At 35.4% G+C, this 25,579-nt stretch overlaps 1 protein-coding gene across 1 annotated transcript in view; it reads left to right on the forward strand.

The window, feature by feature from the left end:
* The window catches only part of WDR27 (WD repeat domain 27), a 130,584-nt gene that overhangs the window by 23,889 nt on the left and 81,116 nt on the right, over nucleotides 1–25,579 (forward strand). The window contains exons 17-21 of the mRNA XM_040599502.1: nucleotides 3,038–3,159; nucleotides 3,746–3,879; nucleotides 11,817–11,914; nucleotides 12,212–12,333; nucleotides 20,411–20,508. Coding sequence (XP_040455436.1) covers nucleotides 3,038–3,159; nucleotides 3,746–3,879; nucleotides 11,817–11,914; nucleotides 12,212–12,333; nucleotides 20,411–20,508 — 574 coding nt within the window. The remainder of the gene's footprint in view (nucleotides 1–3,037; nucleotides 3,160–3,745; nucleotides 3,880–11,816; nucleotides 11,915–12,211; nucleotides 12,334–20,410; nucleotides 20,509–25,579) is intronic.

Below are 25,579 nucleotides of genomic sequence, written 5' to 3' on the forward strand. Positions count from 1 at the left end.
AAGATGTAAATGATTTTCAAAAACCCTAAAGTCTTTCTTTTTTGGTAGCAGAGCTACACTGAACCTGAAGTAGAACATAAATGTTGCAAAATTATTCCATGAGACTATAAATTATTGTTTTACACTATACATTCTTATGTTCTGGAGCTGTTCTTGCAGTTTGTTGTTTGTATTGCAGATCCAGCTTGTCTTTATGTGAACCACTATCATGAAGTTAGACAGGCTGGTTTTACTTGAATGTATATACAATTATGTGCTGCAGAAAGTGACATTTCAATTCTGTGAAATGCTCCTTTTTGGATGTTTTTTTCATGCAGGTTTCATTGATTTTGAACTGGTAATAGCTGGGTTTTATCTTTGTGTCATTTCAGGGGAAGATAATAATCCCACTGACTTTGTTGCATCTATACCTTTGTATATTTGCTACATACTAAATAATATCTAAGGAATGGCTCAATACTGGCAGTAACATAAAACATAAACTTTAATAAGAAAAAATATTAATCTAAGTAGACATATTTGAAAGCGAAAAAAAGATTATAATTCAGAGGTTTCTAAATTTGAAAGAAAACCTTAGTTCATGTTACTCTTTAATTCATGAAGGAAACAGTACTTAGGTTATGACACATCATTTACAAAAGACTTTGACTTTCTAAAATTAAATGTTATGATTTTATAAGATATTTCAACATTCAGAGCTTCCTAAAATACTGCAGTGCTCTGCAAATGTAGGCTGATTTATTATTATTATGATAAGAGTAAAGTGACCGGCACCAAACTTCGTGCTACTATTGTGAAGCTTTTTCTGGTACCAATCGTTAAGGTATCAAGTACTAGTCTTGCTTTGAAAAAGTTTTGATTTATTACTAAATTGTTCTTCTGACGGTTGACTTTGTTGTATTAGTTTTCTCAGGTTTTGCACTACTATGTAATTTATTTCATTGATACCTTTTATTCTTTATTCTAAATCTTTTTTCATGATGCACAGTCTGAAAAGAAATGTAAACCACATTCTACTTCAGGCTATTTAGGTAGCATGAAACTACAACCTTGCATGTAGTTCTTTTCAAAAGCAACATAAATGTGAAACTGTCAGATATTGTACTGCATTGTAGGGGAGTAGGGACCGCAAACCATCAGTTACATGCTTGTTTCATTCATATAGTTCTTCTGTACACTTCAGATTATCTGAAATCACCTGTTTATTTTCTACTTGAGCTGTTTTTTGTTTTGAAGTGTCATAATAAATGTATTTTCATTAAAAACCGTGATGCACTACTCTTATTCAGAGCTGCAATCAAAGGTAGTGTAAAACTCTTCCTTTTCAAGAAATGGCAATGATATCTATTCTGTTAAAAAAAATCTATTTCAAGGCGGCATTAACATCTGAATATAGCTCATTGTTGAAAAGCGTATTTTTATAATGCACCATCAGAGAGGAGTGGTATAACAGCAGTTTTGCTATAAGCCTAATCTATTCAGTTTTGTTCCCTGAAGTGCTCAGTTACAGTTTTAAGTAGTTCTGCATTCCTCTTCAGTGTTGGCTTTTCAGATGTCTGTGTCCTATAGTGAAGTGCAGGTAATGTTGACCAGTTTTAAGACTTACAGCCAGCAAAGCCAAAACCAGCTGCTGTCCTTCTCAATGTGCTTCAGGACCAGGGAACCCTGAGTAATGCCTGTTTTGAAGCTTACTGGCCTCTTGCAAACCAGCTGGCATCTCCTTCACTGTGCTTTGGGATTGGGGGGCCTGGAGTGCAGAGATTCTTAAGCTTTTTGCACGGTTCTTCCACTTTTCCAAACCTCATTTCTCAAGTTTCTCATGCTCCTTACCACTTTGGAAAACTGTTTTGTACATTCTGGTAAGTTGTTTTTGTTTTCTTTCTTGAATGCAGGTAATTCAAGGCTTCTAAAAGGTTTTACAAAACCAAAGCCTCCAAATAAATTTTTCTGTTGAGAAAAAAATAAGTATAGTACTTACTTATGCAGTACCTATGCAGTTTTTTGGTGAAACCTGTACAGGTCTTTGGTAACTGGGAATTAAAATATCTTGTTTATGAGCCTTTGAATAGAAATATGTTATAATAGATCTTAATTGCTGAGATACTTGATTAGCCTTCCTCTCATTTAAAGAAATAATTTTATTTTAAATATAAAACTTTAGTTGACTAAAGAGAAAATGTGCACAAGAGGGCAGCATAAGAACTTTGAATGTTATAAGGCTAGATGAAATTCACCAGGTTTCGTTTAGACAAATTAGAATAAGATGGGCCAAAGTTTGTTAAATTTGTTTGACATATTTTCTTCTTTTTTGACCTTTTTGATCAGCATCAATATAATTTTACATTAAGTTAACAATTTTAGCTTCTGGGTGATATTTCTGGCATTTGAAGTTCATTCTTTATCAGTTTCTAATCTTGTTTTTAACTGTGTGACACCAAACTGCAAAAGTCTGTTTCTTCTAGAAGCATTTTGCTAACTGGAGATTATAATACTTTAAACTATGATTTTTAAACAGGCAGTAACATTTTTTTTATCTAATGGAACGGTCCTGCAGAAGCTGTTGTAGTAACATGTTCATTGTGTTTTGTTTTTACAAAACCAGCTAGCTCAGTAATAAAAGCCTAATGAATAAAATAAGGTATTGCAACTATTTGCAAAGTCTTAAGTAGTTTCCAGATTATGTTTAATATAAAATTTTCTTACAATACTCAGATTCTCTTTTCAAGTAATACTGTATCTTTTCTTAAATTGAATTTTAAGGAAGTTTTTTGAAAATACTCTTCCAATAACTGAAAAATTAGTGTCAGAATTATCATTGTCTGATTATTAATGAGAGAATTTTTTTCATGGTTTTTGGTGGAAGAAAAAATCAAGAACTGGTTTACTGTTACCTGTTTTAACCCAACCATTTGAAGGCTGTCTTTAAAATGTATTTTAATATTGTGCATAATTAAATTAAAACAGTGTGGTTAACTCTGGAGTACTGTATACATGCAAGAAATTAGCTTGATGATATTTCCATTTTTATTTTTATTAGGTCATGATGGTGCAGTTAACTCTGTTGGCTGGAGTCATGACAAGAAGTGGTTAGTTTCTGCATCAGAAGACAGAACTTTAAGGGTCTGGTCAGTCAGCCATAACAAACCTGTCCTAACGCTGGTAATTAGAAACGTCTGTCAGTTTGGTTCACAGAGGACACTGTTTTACACTTCCATCTACTTCCATTTTAACAGCTCTGTAGAAGAACATGCAGCCTGATTTTCAGAGCTACCGAGTGGTGGTGATTCCAACTGATACTATGATCTGGGTGGTCTCCACTGACTTCTAATTAGGCTTTTATCGTGATAATTTATGAAAAGAAAAAACCCCAACTTTGGTAGACAAAACTAGTGGACATGTCTGGAAGTTTTAGTTTTATTGTCTGCTCTGTATATTCTATTTTCATTGGCTCAGCTCTTCTTGACTTTATAGTCTACTCCCCAATTCAAATGGAAGTTTAGTTTGACTCTAATTGTATCAGAGTCAACTGACTACAGATACTATTAACCTTACAGCCAACTAGTTTAAGTAGAATGAAAATTTTATTTTGACATTAATAGGTATCAAAAAATAGAAAGGACCACTACGTAGTAGGTGAACCTGGAATATGATCGGGATAACAGGGAGACTATGCCTTAACACCAGGAATCTCAGACAAAACATATTATCTTAGAATAGATTCTTAATCATTTTCTTTGCATTTTAGGGCAAAGAAAAGTTCCATAAGACTGTACGCTTTGCCCAGTTCTATTTTATAGATAATTTTATACTGCTGGGCTGTGGAGCTGAATTTCATCTATTAAATTTCCATCTAGACACAACCAAAGATGACCTCAAACGGTGAGTACAATTTCTCATTAACAAACCAGTGAAAGTACTTATACTGTTTGATCTGGGATTTTGTGGGAGGGCAAGAATATTACAAAAGAAAAAAATAATCTAACAAGTAGTAAAAACTAACTAAAAATATCTTTGTTCTGGCATAATAGAAAAAAATACTGAAATGTCAAATAATTTTTTGTAGTGCATACCTTAACTGTTGCAAATACTGTTTTACTATTACTGTTCCCATTTCTGACCTGTTGAGCTTTACTTTCTGCCTGTTTACATCTCAGTGTGCATTAAATGACTTAAGTTATGCTTGAGTAGTTATTGCAAATCTTTTGTGGAAATACTCTATATACTTTTTCCTTTCAGAGAGTCCAACATGCTGTGACTGTTTTCTTCTTTCTCTCTCAAATGGAAGTAGATCACGTTGATAATTTTCAATGACTTTACAACTGTTATATTGTATCTAATTACTTTTCTTATTATTCTGTTTTGTCCCTGGCTTTCTTCATTGTTAGGCATCCCTCATGCACTTTTTACTAATACTATTCTGTTTATCATTATGTGGCTCCTTCTTTCTGAATTGGAATCAGTTCTTTTATTAAATGTCTGATATACCTTTTCTGTTCTTTTTTTTTTTTTTTTTTTACAATTTGAGCTAAAACTGTCCTTGTATCCTTTTACTAAATTTCTCTGCTCTTCATTTGCTCTTGTTGGTTTTCAGCACTATTTGTCTAGATAAGACTTTATTACATTCAAATATATATACATATATGCATGTATATATGTATATCTTTAGACACGACAGCATTTAAAAACACCTTGAAGAGATATTTTTCTTTGTCTGATACTATGACTTTAGGACTTTAGATTTTGAGTGAAAGGACAAACAATTGAAGTTACGACACTGAAGTCTATTAGTTGCTATTGTGAATGGTGTGTTCTGTCTGTTCATGATATTAAATAGAATTTGGTGCATCCTTAAATGGCAAAACATGACCTATTTCCTTGGTAGATTTGCCACTGCACAGAAAACCGCTAAGCACAGACTTAAATATTTTTTTTGAATAGGAGTGCTTTCCTGGATTGAGGCATGAACTTGGTAGGTGGAACTTCACTGAAAGTTTAAATGGTCATACAGGAAACAAAAGGAGAAAACCTGCCAAATTATATCACTTCTTTAAACTAAGCTTGTTTTAAAAAAAACTTTTTTTTTTTTTAGTTTCCTTTTTATTTAAAAAAGTAGCTAATGGATTATGATCTAAATTCTGTTTTAAAATTCTTCAAAATGGATAATTAATGTGGTTTTCAGTCATCTGCTTGATTTTACAGTTAAACCACTGCAATTTATGATTCTTTGCTTCGATTTCTGGTCAAAGTCCTTAACTGAGGGTGTTGTGTCTCTTCATATTTTAGTCACATACTCTATTTGGAATGGGAATAGAGCAAATAGGCTGGAAACTAAATATATAGGAATACAGAATTTCCTGTTTTGATTTTGTAGTATATACATTATATTGGGAGGGTAAAACTAATAGAAAAAAGTGAAAAGTAAATTCTGATATATAGACACAAGTTCTTTTAAAAAAGTTTTCCCGCCTTGACTTTCTTTTCTCCTAACTGGTTCTACAGACATCTCATGTTCTAAGGTGCTTACCCCTTAGCAAAGTGTAACAGTACAGGAGGAACTTGGAAGGCAGGAAAAGTGATTCCTGTTCCAATTTTGCTTGAAATCTATTCATAGTGTCAACAAGTTATATTTGGAAACTGAGGCAGGCACCTTCTTCTCTCATATAATTCTTAATTCTTAAAATTTATACAGGCAATTGTGGAGGGACTTAGGAAAAGAAGATGGAAAACAGTATTCTCATCTTTTAGATCCCTCCCTCTTCTGATTCTTTTTCAGTTTTAAAATTTTGTTAAAAATATTTTTTTCTTTTATTTGGGGGGGGGGGGCTTAGGCTTTAATAAGGAACTTCTACTGTAGTATATAATGTGCTGGCTCCCCCCTGCCCCCCCCAAATTACCCATGTCTCTCAAGGAAAGTATCCAGTAACCTGAAGAAAATCCATATGCAGTTACTGTTGAGGAAGACTTGTCTGAACTACCTTTAATCTAGTTAGTTCAGAAACTAAAGGGAGTACTTGATGTAATTGTAGAATCCAGTCAAACAGTTTTGCAAGGACTTGGGCATTGAACTACTGTGCTCTGTGTTATGCCAATTGTTTTGTTACAAGTTCATAATACCCAGGTTTAAAACTGTTAAAAGTATGTATGTAGGATTGTGCTTAGAATTTAGTTATTTCCATGTTCTCAGTATTTCTTGATGCATTAACACTAACTCAAAAATATGCAATTAGTCTCTCTGGGATATTAGTGCAATGTGAAAATACCAAACACAGAATTGTAGACATTACAACAAATCCACAAGCCAGTCTGAGACTTGGTTATACACATCTATAAAAAACGGTTTTAGAGGTTAATTTACTTTGACATTTTCTTGTGGATTCCCTCCAGTTCATTTCCCACCATTTCTTTCATGGAACACCGAATCGTTTCTTTTGTTTCATACAACTCTTTTATTCTGCCTTCTGAGTCAAGTTTGGAAGAACGCTTGAATGGAACTGATTCAAGAAGATACTAGATCTAACCTCAAAACATGCTTTATACCCTTAATTAGGAGGGCAGGGCAATGCAGTCTGAGTAACGAATAGATTGCTATTGTATTTCAGAGGTGAAGACACTAAAATGTCAGATTGTATCACTGTTTCCCTGTGCCGAGTTTTCAAAAAATGGCCCATAAGTATTAATTAACTAAGCATCACAGCAACTTAAATAAATGTTCAAATATTAGTTCAGTTTTAAAGGTGAAACTGAGAAATGGAAAAAAGAATGTTATATTCCTTATTGGTTTATGTAATTATATCCTTATTTATAAATGTCATAGAGGACGTTTATTGCAGTTCAGGGACTAGGATACAGATCTCCTGACTTCTGCTTCTATGATTAATCTCAGAATGATTCACAACCTAAACAATTTTCTTTACATTCTCCAAAATTACTAACTATTGAATTCCCACTTTCATCAGCAGTTGTGTATGCTGATATGAAGTGTAACTACTTGCTTCTCAGTTATTACTTTTTTAAATTCTTAATTACTTTTAAATTCACGTGAGAATTTGAGCAGAATAAAACATCTACGGGTTATCTCATTTTTATAGTTTTATGTGTTGTTTTAAACATCAGCATGAACAATATGAAAGGAGTTTAGAAAGGAGAAAATTGTGTTCCATTAACAGGAAAAGCGCCTTTTAAAGCCATTATATTTAACAACTTGTTGTAGTATATTATATATGCAGAAAAGAAAATAATGATAAAATATCTACTCTGGTGAAATGGGAAACTATACCAGAACATATTGTAGATGGGTTAAGCATTTAAGGGATTTAGAATTTATCATGTTATGATACATAGGAGAGTGTTCATTTTGGGTACTTCTGGAAAGTTAATATTTAACAGGATAATTATTTTAACGCAAACACTTTAAGCCAGTTTAAACTTCCTAAGTAAATAGGCTACAAAGACCTGATTCGGCAGCATGATAAGAATATTCTAAGCTTGGTTCCTTTGAGCTTTAGCCATTAGATCAAAGAATCTAAACATTCTTTGGTTTTTATCAGAAACAGAATGGAAACTAGATAAGTGTATAAGTCATAAGATGAATTCTAACAACATTCTAAATTCAATGGTCTCTAAATGCTTTAAATTTTCCCATGCTTATCTTTTCTTATGTCTAAGATTCATTACATAGAGTCAGAGAATGACATCCACCCTCCTTCATAGTCTAAGAGAGAGTATTATTCAGTTATGATAAATTCTAAGCATTCCAGAAGATGACATTATTGTTTTTCTTTTCATGTAGCTGATTTTCTTATTTTAGTGAACTCAGGGCTGTGTCTGGAAATGTATAATGTGACTACTGTTTGAAGATTAATTTTTACAGTGCATATAAAAATGTTTTTAATAGCCTGAAAGCTTATGATCTGTCATACTGATGATACTTGTGGTCTGTTGTTTAGTTTTGACTTTGTCATGTGCAGCGATTTTGAATGTCAGATTGGCCTCAAGCTGTTTTTTGGGGGGTTTGGGGGGTTTGGGAAGCTTTTTTGGTGCTTATTCATCTTCTGGTTTTAGCATAGTAACATACTTCCATACATTGAAGTTTTTTGTATGTCATCAAAATGTTTCTACTTTATCTGTGTCTCCTGAAAAATGCTTTCAGCAAAGGACTTCAAATCTGCTGGAAAGTAGACACATCAGTCTGCAATCATTGCAGGAAGTGTTTGTATCTTAGTATCTGGATTTATATTTCATTTCTGAAGATATACCACTCTCGTGAAAAAAACTATATACTGTAAATGTATCCCCCAAGAATGATTATAACCCCAAAGCATGTAGGATATGGGAGATTTCAGAGATTAGTCATATTCACCGTTGTCAGTATTCTAATTATTGAAGGCATTATAGAAGGACAGAATTGTAGTTTTCAGGATATCAACAGAAATGTGATTTTATTTGGATACCTGATCTATAGAATTGTCAGCTGAGATTATGTGCTGTGTATAGAACTGGTGACCTGGAAAAAAAAAGTAGATATTGTTCATCATTTTTTTGCTTTCATTACAAGCTTTTCTGTGGCTTGAGGAGTTGTTGGTCTAATTTAGACAATTTTTAGAGCACGTTTGTGCTACAATAACCTCTCCAGTTGACTTGTGAGATAGAGTTTTGCCTACATTCACTTCACACTCCTGGTCTTCATCTGTGCAGCGTTCTGTAGGGCTTGTAGTGTTTTGTGATAGCTCAAAACAACTTCACAACTGTCTGTGGCACTGCATTCTTATTGGAAGCCTTGCAACAAATGAATTAGCTTTGCTAATGTCAGACTGTCAAGTTTATCTATGGAAAGTGGCCAGACCTGAGATAGAATTCTTAACTTAGTTGTAAATAATTTTATTTTCAGAATTCGCTTCTGATAGGAAAAGAAAAATCTTTTTTTCTTTCCTTTTGAAGAGTTTGTATCTCATTTGTTATTATCTTCTTTTTTTACTTACAAAATAACCCTTGTTGTATTTACAGAAATCTGTTCATTTTCTCCAGACAAAAGCACAGTTATTTTGCTAAATGCATCTTCTTACTGAGAAGTTGTAATATCTTTCAACAATATAAAAAGCTTTTCCTTTGTGTACTCTTCACACCTTTATCTTGATAAACATTACAACACCTTCTGACCATTACTGGATTAATTCCTCTGATTAGTTCCTCAACAAGCCTTTTATAAGATATACAACAATCTTTTCCATAGCAAGCAAGAAAGTATTTTAAATTAGAATGTAGATTGTGCACTTTTGCTTACATTTCAACATACATTTTTATTCTCAGTTTCTGTTCTTATATATTAAAAGTGAGTGGCATTTAAGCTTTTGTCTTGTGTCTGTTGAATTATGTAATACCTTTCTTCCACAATTACTTTCTGTGTTGGCCTCTTAATTCTCAGTTGATGGAGGTTTTATTACAGCAATAAAAGGTAACCCAAATTGTTATATAAACTTCAATCTTTAAGAGATAAGAGCTAATGTACAGTGTCCAGCTCAGGGAGTCCAGAATGTCTGGCTGAATTTTAGTTGACTTTCACTTTGAATTGAATGTGTACAGGGCATGTGGCAAATACATTGTGATCAAAAATTACAAGGTCTTAAATTTACTAAATTTCTTCTTTTTTTTTGCTAATGGGTACTCTTATTCTACTTTTTTTCCTTTGTAACTTTGATTAAGTTTTGTCCTAACTTGTCTTTGATGAATCTCAGTTTACTGTTGGTTGAAGATTTGCATTCTAAGTGAAATTCTATCTGGGAAGCACCCTGTGGGGTGTTTATCTATGTAGCAGACTGCACTGTAGAAAAGAGATACTTCAGCTAACTCAGAATAATTGTTCTAGGATTTGGGAGCAATGTAACTGCTTCAGTAAGCCTCTTTCAGCAAGATTAATTAGACCAGAGAAAGCTTCATGCTGCCTTCATTAGAACGTTCCTATAATCTCCATCAGTTTATTTGAAGTTATCTTGGATATCTTTACCCCAAAATGAAGAGAAATTATTTGTTCTTGAAGTCTAGAGCAGTTTATTTTTGTGGTTTACTTGAATAATATACTTCTGGAAACCACAAAATGTTCTTGGGTTAAATTGCAACACACTGTACTTTACCTTCTGCTTCACTATCACTGCTGAAGTAGCTTTAAAGTCTACCTGGAAAAACTCAGCAGATCATTGTTTGAGAATGACAAAGAAAGGCAAAAGCAAGTCATTAACCACTTTTCTTTTCAACTGATCCAGCTGATAAATGTATTGCTTTTGACAAATGATCTCAGTTTTGCAAACTTTTAGCATTGTTGGAATGGAACAGAAATTATTCCTGGAAGTGTGTCACACATGGACTTTTGTATTGTCATTAGACATGCTAAAATGGAAGTATAATACAGGTACATTGGAATTATTTTACTGCATAGAAGTGTCTGCATTTAGAATATAACGTAGAAATTTTGAGTTGTTGTGGTGTGTTGACCTTTGCTGGCAGCTAAGCCAGTTGCTCACTCAGTCTCCCTCAATGGGATCCCCCAGTAGAATGGGGGTGAAAACTGGAAGGTCAAAGGTGAGGATAACTCATGGGATGAGGTAAAGGCCATTTAATAAGTAAAGGAAGAAATAAAAATAAACCTAGTGATGCAAAAGTAATTCCTTACTAGCTCCCTAGCAAACTGATGCCCAGCCAGTCTCTGAGCAACTGCTTGTTTCAAATAACATCCGCCACCCCTGCCCAGTTTTATTGCTGAGCTCGACATTATATGTTATGGAATATCCCTTTGGATAATTCAGGTAAGTGGTCATTACTATGACCCTATCTGAATTTATTTACTCCCCCAGACTACTCAATCTGGGGGCACAGTGAGAAACACAGAATATCTTAACGCTGTGCAGACACTGTTCAGCAATAGCTAAAACCCTGCTGTGTTATCAACACCATTTGAGTCACAAATGTAAACCACAGCACCATACAAGCTACTACGAAGAAAATTAACTCTACCTCAACCAGACCCAGTACAGTTATTAACAACTCTGTTTATATTCCTTAGGTGACATCTATGGAAACCACACTCTTCTTGCCCAACATATCCATATACATATCCATAGAGGAATGTTTTCTGTTGATTTTGATGGATTTAAGATCAGATCCATGTTGTCTGAGCTGATACATTTCAGTAAACAGAAAGATCTAATCAGATTGAGTCACAACACAGTTCTGTGTTGTGTGATACAAATAAATCTGGAGCCATTTTAGGGGGCTTGGCATGTCTGCAACATATGCATAGAGCTGGTAGATATCCCACAGGACCTTGAAGAGTACAGTGTGTGTTGGGAAGCCAAATTTCCTTGGTAGTGTGCGATCAGCACCTTGTTCTGTTCTCATTTAAGTGGAAATTCTTCTTTCCTCACTGTTTTCTCATAATTTTCTTTCTTTCTGCCCTTAAGATCATCACATTAAATGCTATACTGAAACTAGTATTTCTGCTTTTGGATCATAGGTACTTGACGGATTTTTTGTTTTTTGCCTTTTCAACATTTTCAATTTACATAGAAGGTTATTTTAGTTTTTCATGCTGATGGAATATCTATCTTATGTATATGAATATCATGTTCTTTTTCATACAAATGAGTTTTGTTATCAAGATTTTTAATGGAGTTCAGCAATGAGTCAAAAGGTCTGTGGCTTTAATTTTTAATGATGAAAGAAAACATTTTGACTTGCTTTGTTATTCCAGTGGGAGTTCACTGGTGGCCACAAATCATAACTTATTTCATTAACACCAGCATTCCTTTGATTTTTTTTTTTTTCAGATACAAACAGAGAAGTATTTGCAAATTGGTACAGAAATTTCCCATGGCTTCAACAATGGAGATTACCAGCCTTTCAGCAGTAAATGATTTCTACTCTTGTATCCTTTGTATTTCTTATTTGCTTTATAGTTCTTTGGACTTAATGCCATGGAAATAACTTCAGTTAAAGTAATTAACATTTGATTCTTTACGACTCTTTTTCTATTGGAGTAAAAATGCTGTATTTTTTGGTGGTATTGAACTTCAGCTTTGGACAAAATTTTAGGACTGTAAGAATTTTGGTGCTGCTCATGGAGTATTAAATACAACAGAGTCTTGATATCTATTTATCTGTCTTTTTGTTTATCTATATACTTTTGTTCCTTTAGATCACTTTAACACAGAGAGCTATACAGATATTGTACTTACAGCTGGCAGCAACCGAGCTTTGGAAGTTTTTGACCTCAATGTAGGCTGCAGCACAGCAGTGATACCAGAAGTTCATACTAGATCAGTCCATCAGATCTGCCAAAATAAGGTATAAACTTTATTGAATTTTATTTGTAGTACCAATACAACTCCATCCATAAAAGAATTGGAGACTAAAAATTTAATTTATGGTAATCGATAGAGTTTTTTATATGTTGGGGAGGATAAGCAAGGTCCCTAGTCTATGTGGTAAAAGCACCCAGACCTCATTTGTTCTCTAGTGGAAAGCAGGGAGCAGTGAGAATGACTGAACAAGCTTGCTACTAGGGAAGTGTATATTACACTTCGCCTTGCTCATGCCAGACTGTAATACTGTAGTTCAGCAGGAACTTTTTCTTATGTAACTGTTCTCCTCTAAAGTTGAATCTGAAGTCATCTGGTTTATTCTAACTTTTCAGAAACGACAAACAAAACACTTCAATAGAATAGATGACTTAAACACCCTGCCCCCCCTCCTTACTCTGTTTTTTTTTACCTGAAGATTGATTTGAATGTTTGGAGGTCTTATGGCACCATATAGGTTAGAATACTTACTGTGTTACAGTTTTAGTTGAGTATGATTCTTCATTCCCAGTTGGAAAGTCTTTGCTTCTGTGGGTTTAACACAGTTCCATATTACTACTTTTGTAGAGCTCTTTGTGGGTTTTCCTGAGAGATGTGATCTGGTAAAACACTTAAAACTGTGCTAACTATTTCAGTACTATTTGTAACAGATATAGGCTTAAGGTTCTGGCTTTTCTTTTTGCTTGGTCAGCTTAGTGGCTTCAGGTTATTTAGTTAAGAAAAATTTTAAAGCTGTGGGCGAGTATTCAGTTAGGAAAAAACCTAGAGGCATGTGGTATAGCAAAGAAAATTGACCATTTTTGGGAAAAATTACGGATCCAGGTTCTCTATTTTTTCAGTTTTAGACATTTAATATTTCAGATAAGTCAATAGGAAAATTACACATCAACTGTTTCATTAGAGTTTTATAGTTTAAAGCTGTTAGACTAAATATAACTCAGTGCATTTACATTAAGATAATATGCTAAAATATTTTATAGACATAAAAATTTGCAAAATACTGTGTGTAAATTACATCCTGTTTAAAGCATGAAACACACTGGAATCTAAGGTTAGCAAGCCATGAGAGGTGGTGCAGTAGAAGAAAATATGTGGAGTGAAGTTGATGCTAAAGATTCAGTGCCAACACAACAGAATTTATGCAGGCTTTCCTTTGGGCTAGTCCTAGTCTTGTTTTGTGGATATAATTCTTATTAGTGATTGCAAAATATATAATTCTTGAAGTGCATTTTCTGGTGTAGATTCATGCAAATCAGTTCCACTGTTCCAAGACTGCTTTGTCAGGGACAGTAATTGAGGATGATCAGGAGATTTATTCTTTAAATAAATAAATAAAAATAATTTAGAAAGACTTGTAAAACACTAAGGAAGATATGTTCCTATTAAGTGTGGGAGAAACCTGTTAGCGAATTATTAAATACATAGGATGTTCTGGGAACATAGGTGAACAACGTGACATTCTGTTATTTCTGGGTTTGGACAGCAGCAGATTTAAGCAAGTATATATAATTTACAGTGTAATGACTTTGATTTTAAATTGTATACTTGATTAAGCTTATTATATTTTAAAAATATAGATATATAAAGATTCAGAATACTGTTCTATTATAAATCAGACAATGTTTGCTGTGAAGCAAACATACTCTGAATCTTTCTCCAGAACAGATTAGTAGGAGATACTGCAAATATTTATACATATATATATATTCATATGAAAGATTTGGCTGTACTGACTGTTATAAAGAATGTCTCTTAGAAGATGATGGGTTGAGACAACCATTTTAATGTGTCTCTGTAATTCCTGTTTCATTTTAGAATTTTAGTATTCTAAAAGTGAAAATATATTTAGAAGATAATAAATATTGCTACATCTGCATGACATTAATCAGGAAGCATAGACTGGGAGTTCAAATTAAATAAATGTCATACTACTTTTATGTACATATAAACTGCTGCTGAATCTGTAAAGATACAGATCATCTGCATGACACTGCAGAAATTTAGAATGTGCTATAGGTAAATGTTCAGAGAAAAAATCAAACATTTAATTATCAGCTGAATCTAAGAACTGGTTGCCTTATTCTCATGTCTAATTTTGAAAATATCTCTCTGTGGCCTGTTTAAAATTAATGTACAAATCTTCTGTCTCTCAAGAATCAAGAAACCCTTGTTTCGCTTATCAAAATCTGCAGTAATTGCCATGAAGCCAGAGTAGAATTCTTTATAGTTGCTCTTCTTGAAATCTGCACAAAACGTAGTGGCTAAAATAATTGAGTTCGCACCATCCCCACCCCACCACCCCAAACTGTTGGATGACCATAGGTGGTCAGAATCATCACTTTACATTTAGGGGAGTATAGCACAGCCCTTAGTTGCAGCAGCAGTTATCAGTGTAATGAAGCCTTGATTGAGTAATGTATGCTGAAGATGACAAACCACCCTCCTGAATCATTACGTGCCACAGCTTATCTTTCTTTAGCAGGAAAGTTTTGAGTCTTCCTGACTGTAATGAGGTTATAAAATCAGACTGTATCATTGCCTGAGATATTATGTCTGTAGCCTCTGTACAGATGTAAGTAGTTGATGGAAAATTGTCCCTGAAGCTTGAATTATGCAAAGTAATCTCTGTTCTTATTAACACTTTGTAAAATATTGCAGATGAATGTAGAATATGTGGTCATACAGTGTACACATATAGAATAAGTACATGGAGTACTTGCTTTTGTAGTCTAGCAAATTGCTGCAGTGGTCCGTCTTTTCAGGTGACGTGTGAATATGGTGGTGGTTCTACCCATTCTTACTGACTCTTGTCCCTCTTCCCTGGAGACAACAACAGTGGCAGCAATGAGATGGGGGTCTTCTGTCTTGATACTCTTCTTTTCTCACTGGCAACCTCTGTGATGACTGTACTGCTTCAAGCTTCCTGATAGTTTGGTGGAGCTCCAGAATAAACAAACTATGGGTAAAGCCTGCACCTCTGATCCTGTGCTGCTTGGTCAGTTTACATCTCCAAACCTATTTCACCAGCTGAAGCTAGGCTGTATCTCTCTATATCATCACAGGTGCTCTGCCTCTGCAGCTATGAGCCTTCACTTCTGCACCTCCTACAACTTCTTTTTCTCCTCCTTCTCATACTTAATTCTCTCTCTAGTAGAATCCTCTCCCCACGCCCACCCCTTCCCCCTACTGTTCCAGTCATCCACAACCACATAGATTACTGTTGTTCCCAGAGCTCCTTTGCCCTGATTATGTCTGTCTTTCTCACCTCCTTGAACCTCAGTGTTTTGCAAGGGTTCAGAGGAGACAGATGCAAGGACTGGGAGAAACTAGGTCTGGGGAGGTAATGGCCGTGAGGGAGAAGGATGCAGGGAAGTGAAGAGAGCAGCATCGGTAAAGCTCACTCCCAGAAGGTTGCAGTGTCTGCTTTAGTACAAAGAATAAATCTAAACATCTTTAAATTAAATGCAGTAGCACAGTAAGAAAGTCTTCCCATTTTAAACTCAGGTTTTAATGCAAAGGATTACTTCAGAAATGAAAAATTCAATAGTATTATGCTGAAGAAAAAAAATTATAAACATTTGCATGGAAGCTGGGGGAAAAACAGTTGTTACTATGACTCAGAGCAGAGAGTAATGTTAGAAAAAAATATTTTGGCTGGTAAATCCTTGAAGACAGTACTTTCCATATTTGCAGAAAGTATGATGCTGCCCTATGTTGTTACATGTTTATAGTGAGATGAAGAATAATGAATACAGTGAAAATATATCTGCACATGAGCATTGCATCATGATAGAAAGTACATATTGCTGTACTTCACCTTTTCTTCTTTATCTTTGCTAATTGTAAGAATAGCCAAATACCTTAATGCTACCCTGTTTGATTTGAAAACCTTAATTTGCAACACTGGTTGAAAGTAACATATGTCTATATACACAAAGCATATATATGTATGCCAATATACTTTTCCATCTGTAGTATTTCCATGAATTGATTGTGTTTTCTTCAGATCTTTCCTTACATTGTTCAGAACACTATTTATGTTGTGAATTTTTGTTATTTTGTCAATGTCAGGGAAGGGAAATTGGAGCAAGAATGTAGCAAGCATTTCTCACATGCAAGATACATATTCTGAAACTTATAAAGAAACCATTTTGAAGCTAGTCTTACGGGGCTGTGCCAAATTTAAAGTATTGGATGAATTAAAACAGAAGGTAAAGAGGTAGTTGGGCAAAATCATAGCAAAAATCCTTGTCACTTAAGGAAGAAGTTGTTCTGGGCACTGTGCTTACTACCAGATTTTTGTTTATCTATTTGTATTGTTTGTGACAGATTACTTCCCATTTGTCATCTACTTTATTTTAGTACAGTTATTTAGGATAAAGAACCTTCAGTCCTGTATCCAAAATAGTGCAACTTAGTTTACCAAAGTCCAGGAGAGGAAACCACAAGAGACATGCCTAGGTCTTGAAGTTCCATATTTGATTAAAGCTTCCACAATTAAATTTCTTGCAAAGCCTTAGGCCTTATACCACTTGCTTAGAACCTCTATAATCTTTATTTAATTGAGCATATTAATGTTTATTATTCCAAACCTGTGTATTTTTGTTCCCTTAAAAAGCATTATGGCACCAAATTACCCTGAAGTGCTCAGGACACGTTATATAATGAAGATACAGAGCTTGTCTTTGTATACAGGTTCTTCCAGCAGCAAGACTAATCAAGCATCCTTTCTGAAGGATTTTAAGGCTGTGTCCTTAAATACTACTTTCCAAATTCACCACAAAACCTCAAATTTGACTATTAAATTCTTTATAATCTTCACCTCCCCACCACATACACTTCCAGTTTTGTTCCCTAAACACTCCTCCTTTCTCACAACCTTATCTTCTTGTCATGTCCTTATTACTAGTTGACTGAGAGGCATGCCATACTGCACACCTGTTCTAAATTAGTTGTGTGTTGGCTGGTTAATGGCTTGACAAACTAAATCACTTTCCTTGATGGCTGTGCTGGTTTGAATTTTTGTCTGCTAGTTACTTATTTACATGTATCTCATGGAAAGGTAGTTATCATCAGACCTTTATCTCTTGGATTTAATTATTGAAGCAGGTTAAAAAAAATTCTGGATGTTAATCAGCAAACAGTACAGTTGCATAAGCATCATTTCATCAGGAAACTGGGCTAAATACGTGGTCCTGTGGAGACGTGGTGATACTGCTGCAGGCTCTTACTTTTCAGAGTTTGCTTAGGAACTAGGGGAAAGAGGTTCATTGTTCTCCTCAGCCTGAGGAAACTGGTGGAAATCTCCCACTTTTCAATGATAGGCTGGTGTTGATGGACCCTCCACTCTTTTCCCTGCACCTGTGCCTGATTTTCAGATTCTACTCTCAGAATTCCTTATAGTATTTTAGTGCAGGGTGTACACTAGGCCCAAGTGATGTATTAAGCGTCTTCTGAGGCAAGAGCAGATGTCGCTCTTCTGGCTGTAGTAACTTCACCTCACTGATAAGTAGTCCTTAGCCATCTTTTACCAAGCCTAACAAGGTGAATACCCTAAGCTAATAATAATTGATTTACACTTCTATAAGCTGTTTTATTCTAGTGATTTCCAACTTGACAATTTTGGTTTGATGCATAAGATCACCTGATGAAAACTGATTATCAACAATTCCCAAAGTATTATGTGTCTTCTCATGGTGCCATTGCTTTGTATACTAACTTTTAAGAAATGTAGTAAAATGAATTGGTTGAAATATCAAAATTGTGCTCCTGTCTTAGACTTTAGGAACTTCTGAGATCCAGAAATAGATGGCAATTTGAGATCAGACCTCAAAGATTCAGAGCTTTAGTGTTAGCGATACATTTGCAGTGGTACAAAACATATTCTTTGAACAGGAATGTATCAGTATCAACCACAAATATTTGCATGGTATTATGTTCTGCTAGCAAACACAGTTTTTACATTACATTCATTTTCAGAGAAATAACAAAGTTTCTAGTTTTCCTCCCAGGCCCTTTTATTTCAAAATTAATTTGCCCATTCATTAGGAAATGTACATGATGTGAAGGCTGAAAAATGGACAACTAAGAAGTTTCAGTCAGTTAACTTTTTCCTAGCCATAGTGGCAAATCTTTCTGAAGGTATGTGCATGCCTGCAAGATGTGGAGTGTATTTTGAGACATGCCTTTAGCATAAGCCAGCTGCACTGTTCTGATTATATTGATGGTGTTCATACGGAATTAGCAAATGAGATGGGGATTCTGTTTAACCATGTTCTTCTTGGGGCCAAATTTTATGTGGAAGGTGCAATGTGGTTAGTCTACAGAGAAGCTGAGAAGGTATTGCACTGCTGGATAAGGAAGATGATGGGGCATAGGCAAGTGATTTGTCTGTCAGAATGAAAGAATATTGTTTGAAGTGTGTGTTGGAATATGCTACTTTTTGCATTAGATTCACATAAATTATAGGTTATCATAAATTAATGGACTATAAAAACACAAAGGGATAAATAAAATTCAGTTTGCATATTATCCTAACTCGTATATATTTTTTTGCCTGCCACAGCAATATTCAGTAGCAAATGTAGTTTGAGGATACAAGTATAGCATTATGTTAGTAAAGTATGTTACTGACAAAATGTCAGGGCAGGGAAGAAACAAAGGGATTACACTTATCCTTACCTTTATTACTGTTAGTGTATTCTAAACTAAAGGAGTAGTGCATGAAGTAAATGTGTATGTGTCTGTAGAGCTTTTTGTATTGGACTCTGTGATCATTGCTGACTGAAGAAAGAGGTAGTGAGTAAAAGTGTCAAAAACACAAAAAGAAAGGGTGTTCTGTAACTTTTAATGAATACTATCCTTTAGACAACTACTGTATTTCTCTTTTATAATTAGTCTTTTTTTAAAATAGTTATACATAGCTGATGTCAGAATGTGAAGACTTTGTTGAGAAACCTGTTGCGCAGTGCATTTTAATTCATCTGTTAGAGCAGGCTGTGGTAATCCTTAGTTTAGGAACGAAATCTGTTTAAAGTAAGTGAAAGCTCCTATAGTATCTTTAACGATGAGTGGCCCACTTTGTCTTGGCCTTTGGGAGAATTCTGTTGACTAAATGCTAGAGCATTTTCCAGCTACACACACCAGTTTTAATAATGAATAGAAGATTCCTGGCAGTCAAGCACTGATTGCGGGAAATGGCCTTGAGGTTTCTGTGATGTCTTCAGCCAAATCAAGAATGTGAATGGTGGGGAAAGGAAAGAAGGAGCTTTAACTGTTTATATTTAGTTCCCTGGAGAAAGAAGTTTGTAGCCAGCAAAAAGGCCAGGATTTGCCAACACGGATGTTAAAAAATCAGAAGTTTAAAGATAGGCAGGATTTAATTATTTAAAGGTATGAAGCCAAAATCAGTCCTGTTATAAATGGACACATTTACTACTGAAGTCAATGGAAAATGTGCCCACTTATGCCAAGGTTCAATATGTCTTACAATTAAATGCTGGACTGCTCTTTGACCCTTCCCTCTCCCTGCCCTTGCCTCCTCCCCTAAACATCCTGTCAGTCTGTGAGATGACACAAAGAGCCACTCCCATTGACTCATCATGGCGGGTGCCACCCCTGGACCAAAGGCCTCATGGCTGTTCTGAGACAACAGGAGAGGAGTCAAGGCAGTGCTCCGTTTCTCTGACTGGGTTATGGGGGTCCCTCCACATGCCAGCTTTCCTCTGCACAAGTTTCTTTGTGTGCAGACAAGCTTTTTTTCACATAATCTAACAAACATGTATTTTTTATTTTTTAAGTTTAATAAATTCTTCACTGAGAGGGTGGTTGGTCACTGGAACAGACTCCCCAGGGAAGTGGTCAGGGCACTGAGCCTGTCAGAGTTCAAGGAGCATCTGGACGATGCTCTTAGTCATATGGTTTAGTTTTAGGTAATCCTGTGAAGAGCAGGGAGTTGGACTCGATGATCCCTATGGGTCCCTTCCAACTTGAGATATTCTATGATTCTATAAATATTTAAAGCCACAAGAATAGTTATCTGAAACTGATTTCATATTTTACAGGGATCATCCTTCAGCACTCAGCAACCCGAAGCTTACAACCTTTTCATGACAACAGCTGCAGGTGATGGCATCAAACTGTGGGATTTAAGAACACTGAGGTAAGGCTGAATTATGCACCTAGGAATAAAAAACCATGCTTTGTCTTTATTCAGAGTTGTCATACTTGCTGTGATATACCTGTAGAAATTTTTATGTGGAATCAGATCTACAGTCAGGCCTTTAAAAGGGAAAATTAAAGGCTGATTGGAATTTACTGATTTTAAGAGACCAGACAAAATGTTCGTTCCTCAGTTGTAGTTAGTTATGTGGAAGCCATTAAATAGTCAAGATTTATCACCCATCTTTACCTACCTTTGCAGATCTAATTGTATAATAAAATAATATGTTGAACTGAATGCTAATGGTATTTCCAAAAGAGCATGTCATTGCTGCTAAAGGAGGTAAAATTTATGATCCAGCTTTTGAAATACAAATATATTTGTAACAACGTTATTACAAATCATGTATGTCATGCTATAGATTTGCATAATATGTTATCATAAACTCAGAATAAAATGCTACACTTTTTCTAAAAAACTTTCAGTGTTGTGCTTGGGAAAGCTCTCGGACAAAGGGAGAGAGTACCGGGAGGGAACATTGCTGAGGAAAAGAAATACTTGGGTCAATCTCTGTTGTGCAGGCTAGAATAATTAAGTTTAAAAGAAAAGGTGTTTGAACAGGATGATGTTCAAGTTTTAAAGAATAATTACATGTTTGCTTTTTGTGCATGTAAACATATATTTATTGAAAGATTTAATATATTTTTTCTAGTACTGAATTTTCTATTTAGGAAATGCCTAATGAGCCTTTCATTTATTTCCACCTTTCTGTGGCAAGAATATGTTAAATCTATAGGGGGCATATATGTTCTTGCCAAAAGCATTGCTGTATTACCTGTGCCGAATGTCAGAAAGTAATGAAACTAGAGACTTCTGGGTTTGGAATCTGTTACCTTCTTATGTTTTTCTAATAAGCTGCTCAAACTGTGTTGCTGAAGAGTAATGAAAAAGTAGAAAGCTTTTCACAGATCACTTGTCTGTCTTTTTGTTTCTAAATACTAATATAAGTAAGAGCAGGTGAATGGTAAAATAGTTAAAGTGTAAAATCTGGACAATCAATTAAATGAATATGTCCTGGGAAGAGGGGAATAATTTATATATGTTCTTGCTCTATATTTAATTTGGCTAAGTCAGTGTATTCTAGTGTCTGCTGAGTTCTATTAGCCAAACTTCAAAAAAGTAATTCAAGTCCTTAATGACATGTTTTAAGGATGCTTATTAGGTGTTATGTATATGCGTGTGTTTGTTACACATTACACAGTGATCAATAGCAGTAACTATTGTGGAGAAGAAATAGAGAAAATAAAGCATTATTTTTCACTTGCTAATAACTTTCAGCACACCCCCCCCCCCCCCCCCCCCCCCAGTTTTTAAAAATGAAATGTTCTCTCATTGCTCAGACCAGAGATTGAATCTTCTGTATTTTAAAAACTATTCTTGAGTTCTCATAAGGAAGAAAACTGTTCACTTTTTCCTAATGTGTTCACCAGGTGTTTTTCACATAAATAAATTTGAAATGGGTGAGTTTGGAAAGCTCTATCTGAACTTGGAACAAGTCTCCATTGAAGTGTTAGGTCTACTATACAGTTACACAGCCTGAAAACTTTTGCTTTTTTTTGTTCATAGGTCTTGTCCAATCAAATCCAGTCCATCCCTTGCACTGTTGGGTGCTTACAGGAGAGATTAGTTCCTAAACAATCTTATGATGGGCCAGTACCTTTAATCTTTTAAAGTTGTTGATTTGTAAAGTTGGTGCATCTGCCATTACTATGTTTTGAATGGTCCCTCTGGAATGACCTCTCTTTGTTTCTGCTTTGGGTTTGCCATAATGGGTTTTGTTTAGTGAAATCTTTATCCAGTGTTCTTGAAATATAGCAAAGGTAAGTCCACCTTCTCATTTATACTGTTTGCAGTGTTGTGGACAGTAACACTAACTGCAAGATCTCAACTTGATTGTTGATTTTGTTCTAAGTATTTGCCCTAGACATCCACAGTGAAAACTGTTTTACTTTTGTTTAATCTGCTTATTGCCCTTAATGAGTTCTATCCATTGTTACTTTTTTTAACAATACTGTAAAGTACAAAATTCTGATTAAATAGGGAAAAATCCTCCAGCCTGGTGCTCTTGAAAGCTGCAGTTGAAAGCATGGGAAATAATTTTCAGACTGACTGTGCACAATTTCTCTGGGATTCTTAGTTGTTTATTCAATTTCTTTAGTGATGGTTCCTTTTTTCTTATTCTCCTGACATGCGTTCCTTTTCTCTTAATTGACGGAGGAATCATAGTGGGATGCTCAAATTCTTTTTTGATCTTTGCTTAGAGTAAATCTTCAGACATGTTATCCTGGCCTGCAGTTTTATAGGTTTTGAATATATTGGGGTTTTTTTGCAGTGAGTTCCACAAGAATTTTTCCATTCAGTTTGTATTACTAAGCTACATTTTTTACCCAGAAAAAAATCATTTAACTTATCTTTTCTTTTATTCTTGAAGTATTTTGCAACTTCCATTTTCATCATTCTTTCTGGATAAAGCTGTGAATCTTTATGTCTCTTTCACTATTGATGATCTGGAGGCATTCCAAGATTGCTTCATAGAGTGCCAGAAAGTCTTATGGGTTCCTCTGAAGGTGGTACAAGAAAAGGCATTTTAACTTTCTGATGTTGTCAGCCAACCTCACGCAGCCAGGTCATCTTGCCAATAAATGAGGGAATCTTGGACACTGCTAGTGACTTTTGGATTTACTCAGACTCCTGCTTCATTTGCTTTGAAATGCATGGATTTGTAAAGTTTCATCTGAAGATTTTGATCATTTTTATACTTCACATGCATTCTCCTCATTTATAAGTATACCTGAGAAAAGCTCCAGACAATCTGCAAAGCAGACTTATGAATAAAGAACCAAAGAGATGTTTTTGGAAGAAGAAACAACTCTACTTTTCTGCCAGGTTAGGATAATGAACTATGAGGCTTTATGAACACATGCATTAGGGTAAGATAATGACCTTTGAACAAATTCCAAGACATTGTGAAGAGCATTTTAAATCTATCTTGTCTAAAAGAACAGCTACTTGGAGAACAAGTAAAAAAACTTTCTCTTGAGTCCAAGGTGGAAACAGTGAACACAGGAGTTAGACTGTGGTACAATGGGGATCTGAATGAGAATATTACAGTTACCAACTTCAGGATTACCAGGAGTCAGACAAACACTTAATGATCAGGAGGTACAAAAGGCTAACGCATGCTTACATTGTTTGAAGGACTATGTGTTCTTTATGATGAAACATTGTAGACTCTTAATTGTCCATAAGACAAGAAACATTACCATTCTACTTCCTGCTGTCCTTCTATTGAATGGATTTTAGAGACATCACAACTCCTTCTGAAGTTAGCAATCCAGCAATGACTCATAGGGATATGTACCTGTTGAATCCACCACTTAATTTTAATCTTTTGGGAAAGTCTCGTTTGGAATGACACACGTTGGTGAGTCATATAGGTGTGCCAGGCTAGGTATATCAGAAAATTCTAATATGCTAAGCCTCCTTGTCTGTCAATCCTGCCTAGTTCTAGTGACTACATTCACCAACATAGAGGGCAGTGAGGGACAGATATATTTCAGCAGTCTAGTGCTATAAAACCAATGCACAGAAAGAGTGTAGAAACTTAGGAATTAAGGAAAACTCCATTCCCTTACACAATAAACCCATAACAACCCAAAATGGTAGACTAGACTAAATACCAGCTGCTTCAATATGTTTTGTGTCACTTAAATTTCACATGACAGTTTTAAATTCTGTTTTACCAGTCTAGACATTTTCAATTTCTCATTTTCTCCCACTTATAGATTAGATAATTTTGTGCATTAACGCATCCAGAAGAAAGGAAGTCACTTTCATTCATGATGTTAGGAGGAAACTATCAATTCAAGGTGTTACCCGCTTCACTTTGTTAAATGCACTGAAAATATTGACTAAACACGTAGTGGTAGCACCAGCTCACATTCACTGACAAAGTTACATGAATACCCTCATCTTCATGACTGGCTGATACTGAGAAAAATCAGCTGTCCAGATTTCTGCAGCAGTTTGCTTGTTCTCTTGCAAGATTCATAGCAAAGAGTCACTTTCCTGAGAGGTTCTAGAATGTGAAGTAGTATAAGCTTTTCTTCCCCAAGGCAGATTTCAGATCTTCTGCAAAGCTTTTAGACACTGATGTGAACCTGCCTTGCTCATCAGTATAATGTGGCTGAAGTCCTGGTGCAGTAAAGCTTCATCCTTCTTTGTGACACTAATTTTATGGCCTGGCTTGGTCTCAGATTTTCAGGTGTATCTTTACTCAGGTTAGAGGCTGCACTGTGAGGTCCCTGAGCATGCCACTGGGCCCTAATTGCCCTGACCAGCCTTGGACCCCCATCCACACACACTCTGCTTCTTGCTTCAGGAACTACATTTAAGCTCAGGCTTGGACATTTAGTCCTTGCCTGAACGATGTTGTCAGTGTACAGGTCTCAAGTCCTTCCTCTGGCCTTGTTTTTTGCATGGATCTTGACCTACTCTGTAGGTAGTTTGCCTTGCATCCACTCTCCAGGGGAACTATGTTGCAGTCTTGCCTTCAGCCATCTGTCTGGCTCCATCTGCTGCTGCTCCTGGCTGGACTCCTGGGATGGACTCTGGACCTGGTTCATCACCTCTCTTTTTCTGGGATTGCCAGTGGACCTTGTTATCAGCATACTACTCTGCCTACCCTATTCAGTTGTGGTGGGACGGTGCCCTGGTCAGTGACAACACTGTGCCATGACCACCATTGGCTTCCTATTTATTTCTTCTTTTGTAGTAGCTATGCTCTTGCTGCACTACGATGTGCATATTCACAGTTACATTTATTTCTCACATAAGGTGCGTAGGTCTGCAAAATGCACACTAAGGAATGCCTTGTGATGTTTTTATTTTTGTTTCTGCTCCAAAAAAAAAAGGAGCTGATAAGTTGGTCCTGGTAATTACCAAGCATGTGATCCACGTAGTTAATTGTAACCCAAAAGCTGCTTAATGTTTTAAGCAATACTCCTAACTT

Source organism: Falco naumanni, chromosome 6 (genome assembly GCF_017639655.2).
Source record: "Falco naumanni isolate bFalNau1 chromosome 6, bFalNau1.pat, whole genome shotgun sequence".
Lineage (NCBI taxonomy): Eukaryota > Metazoa > Chordata > Aves > Falconiformes > Falconidae > Falco > Falco naumanni.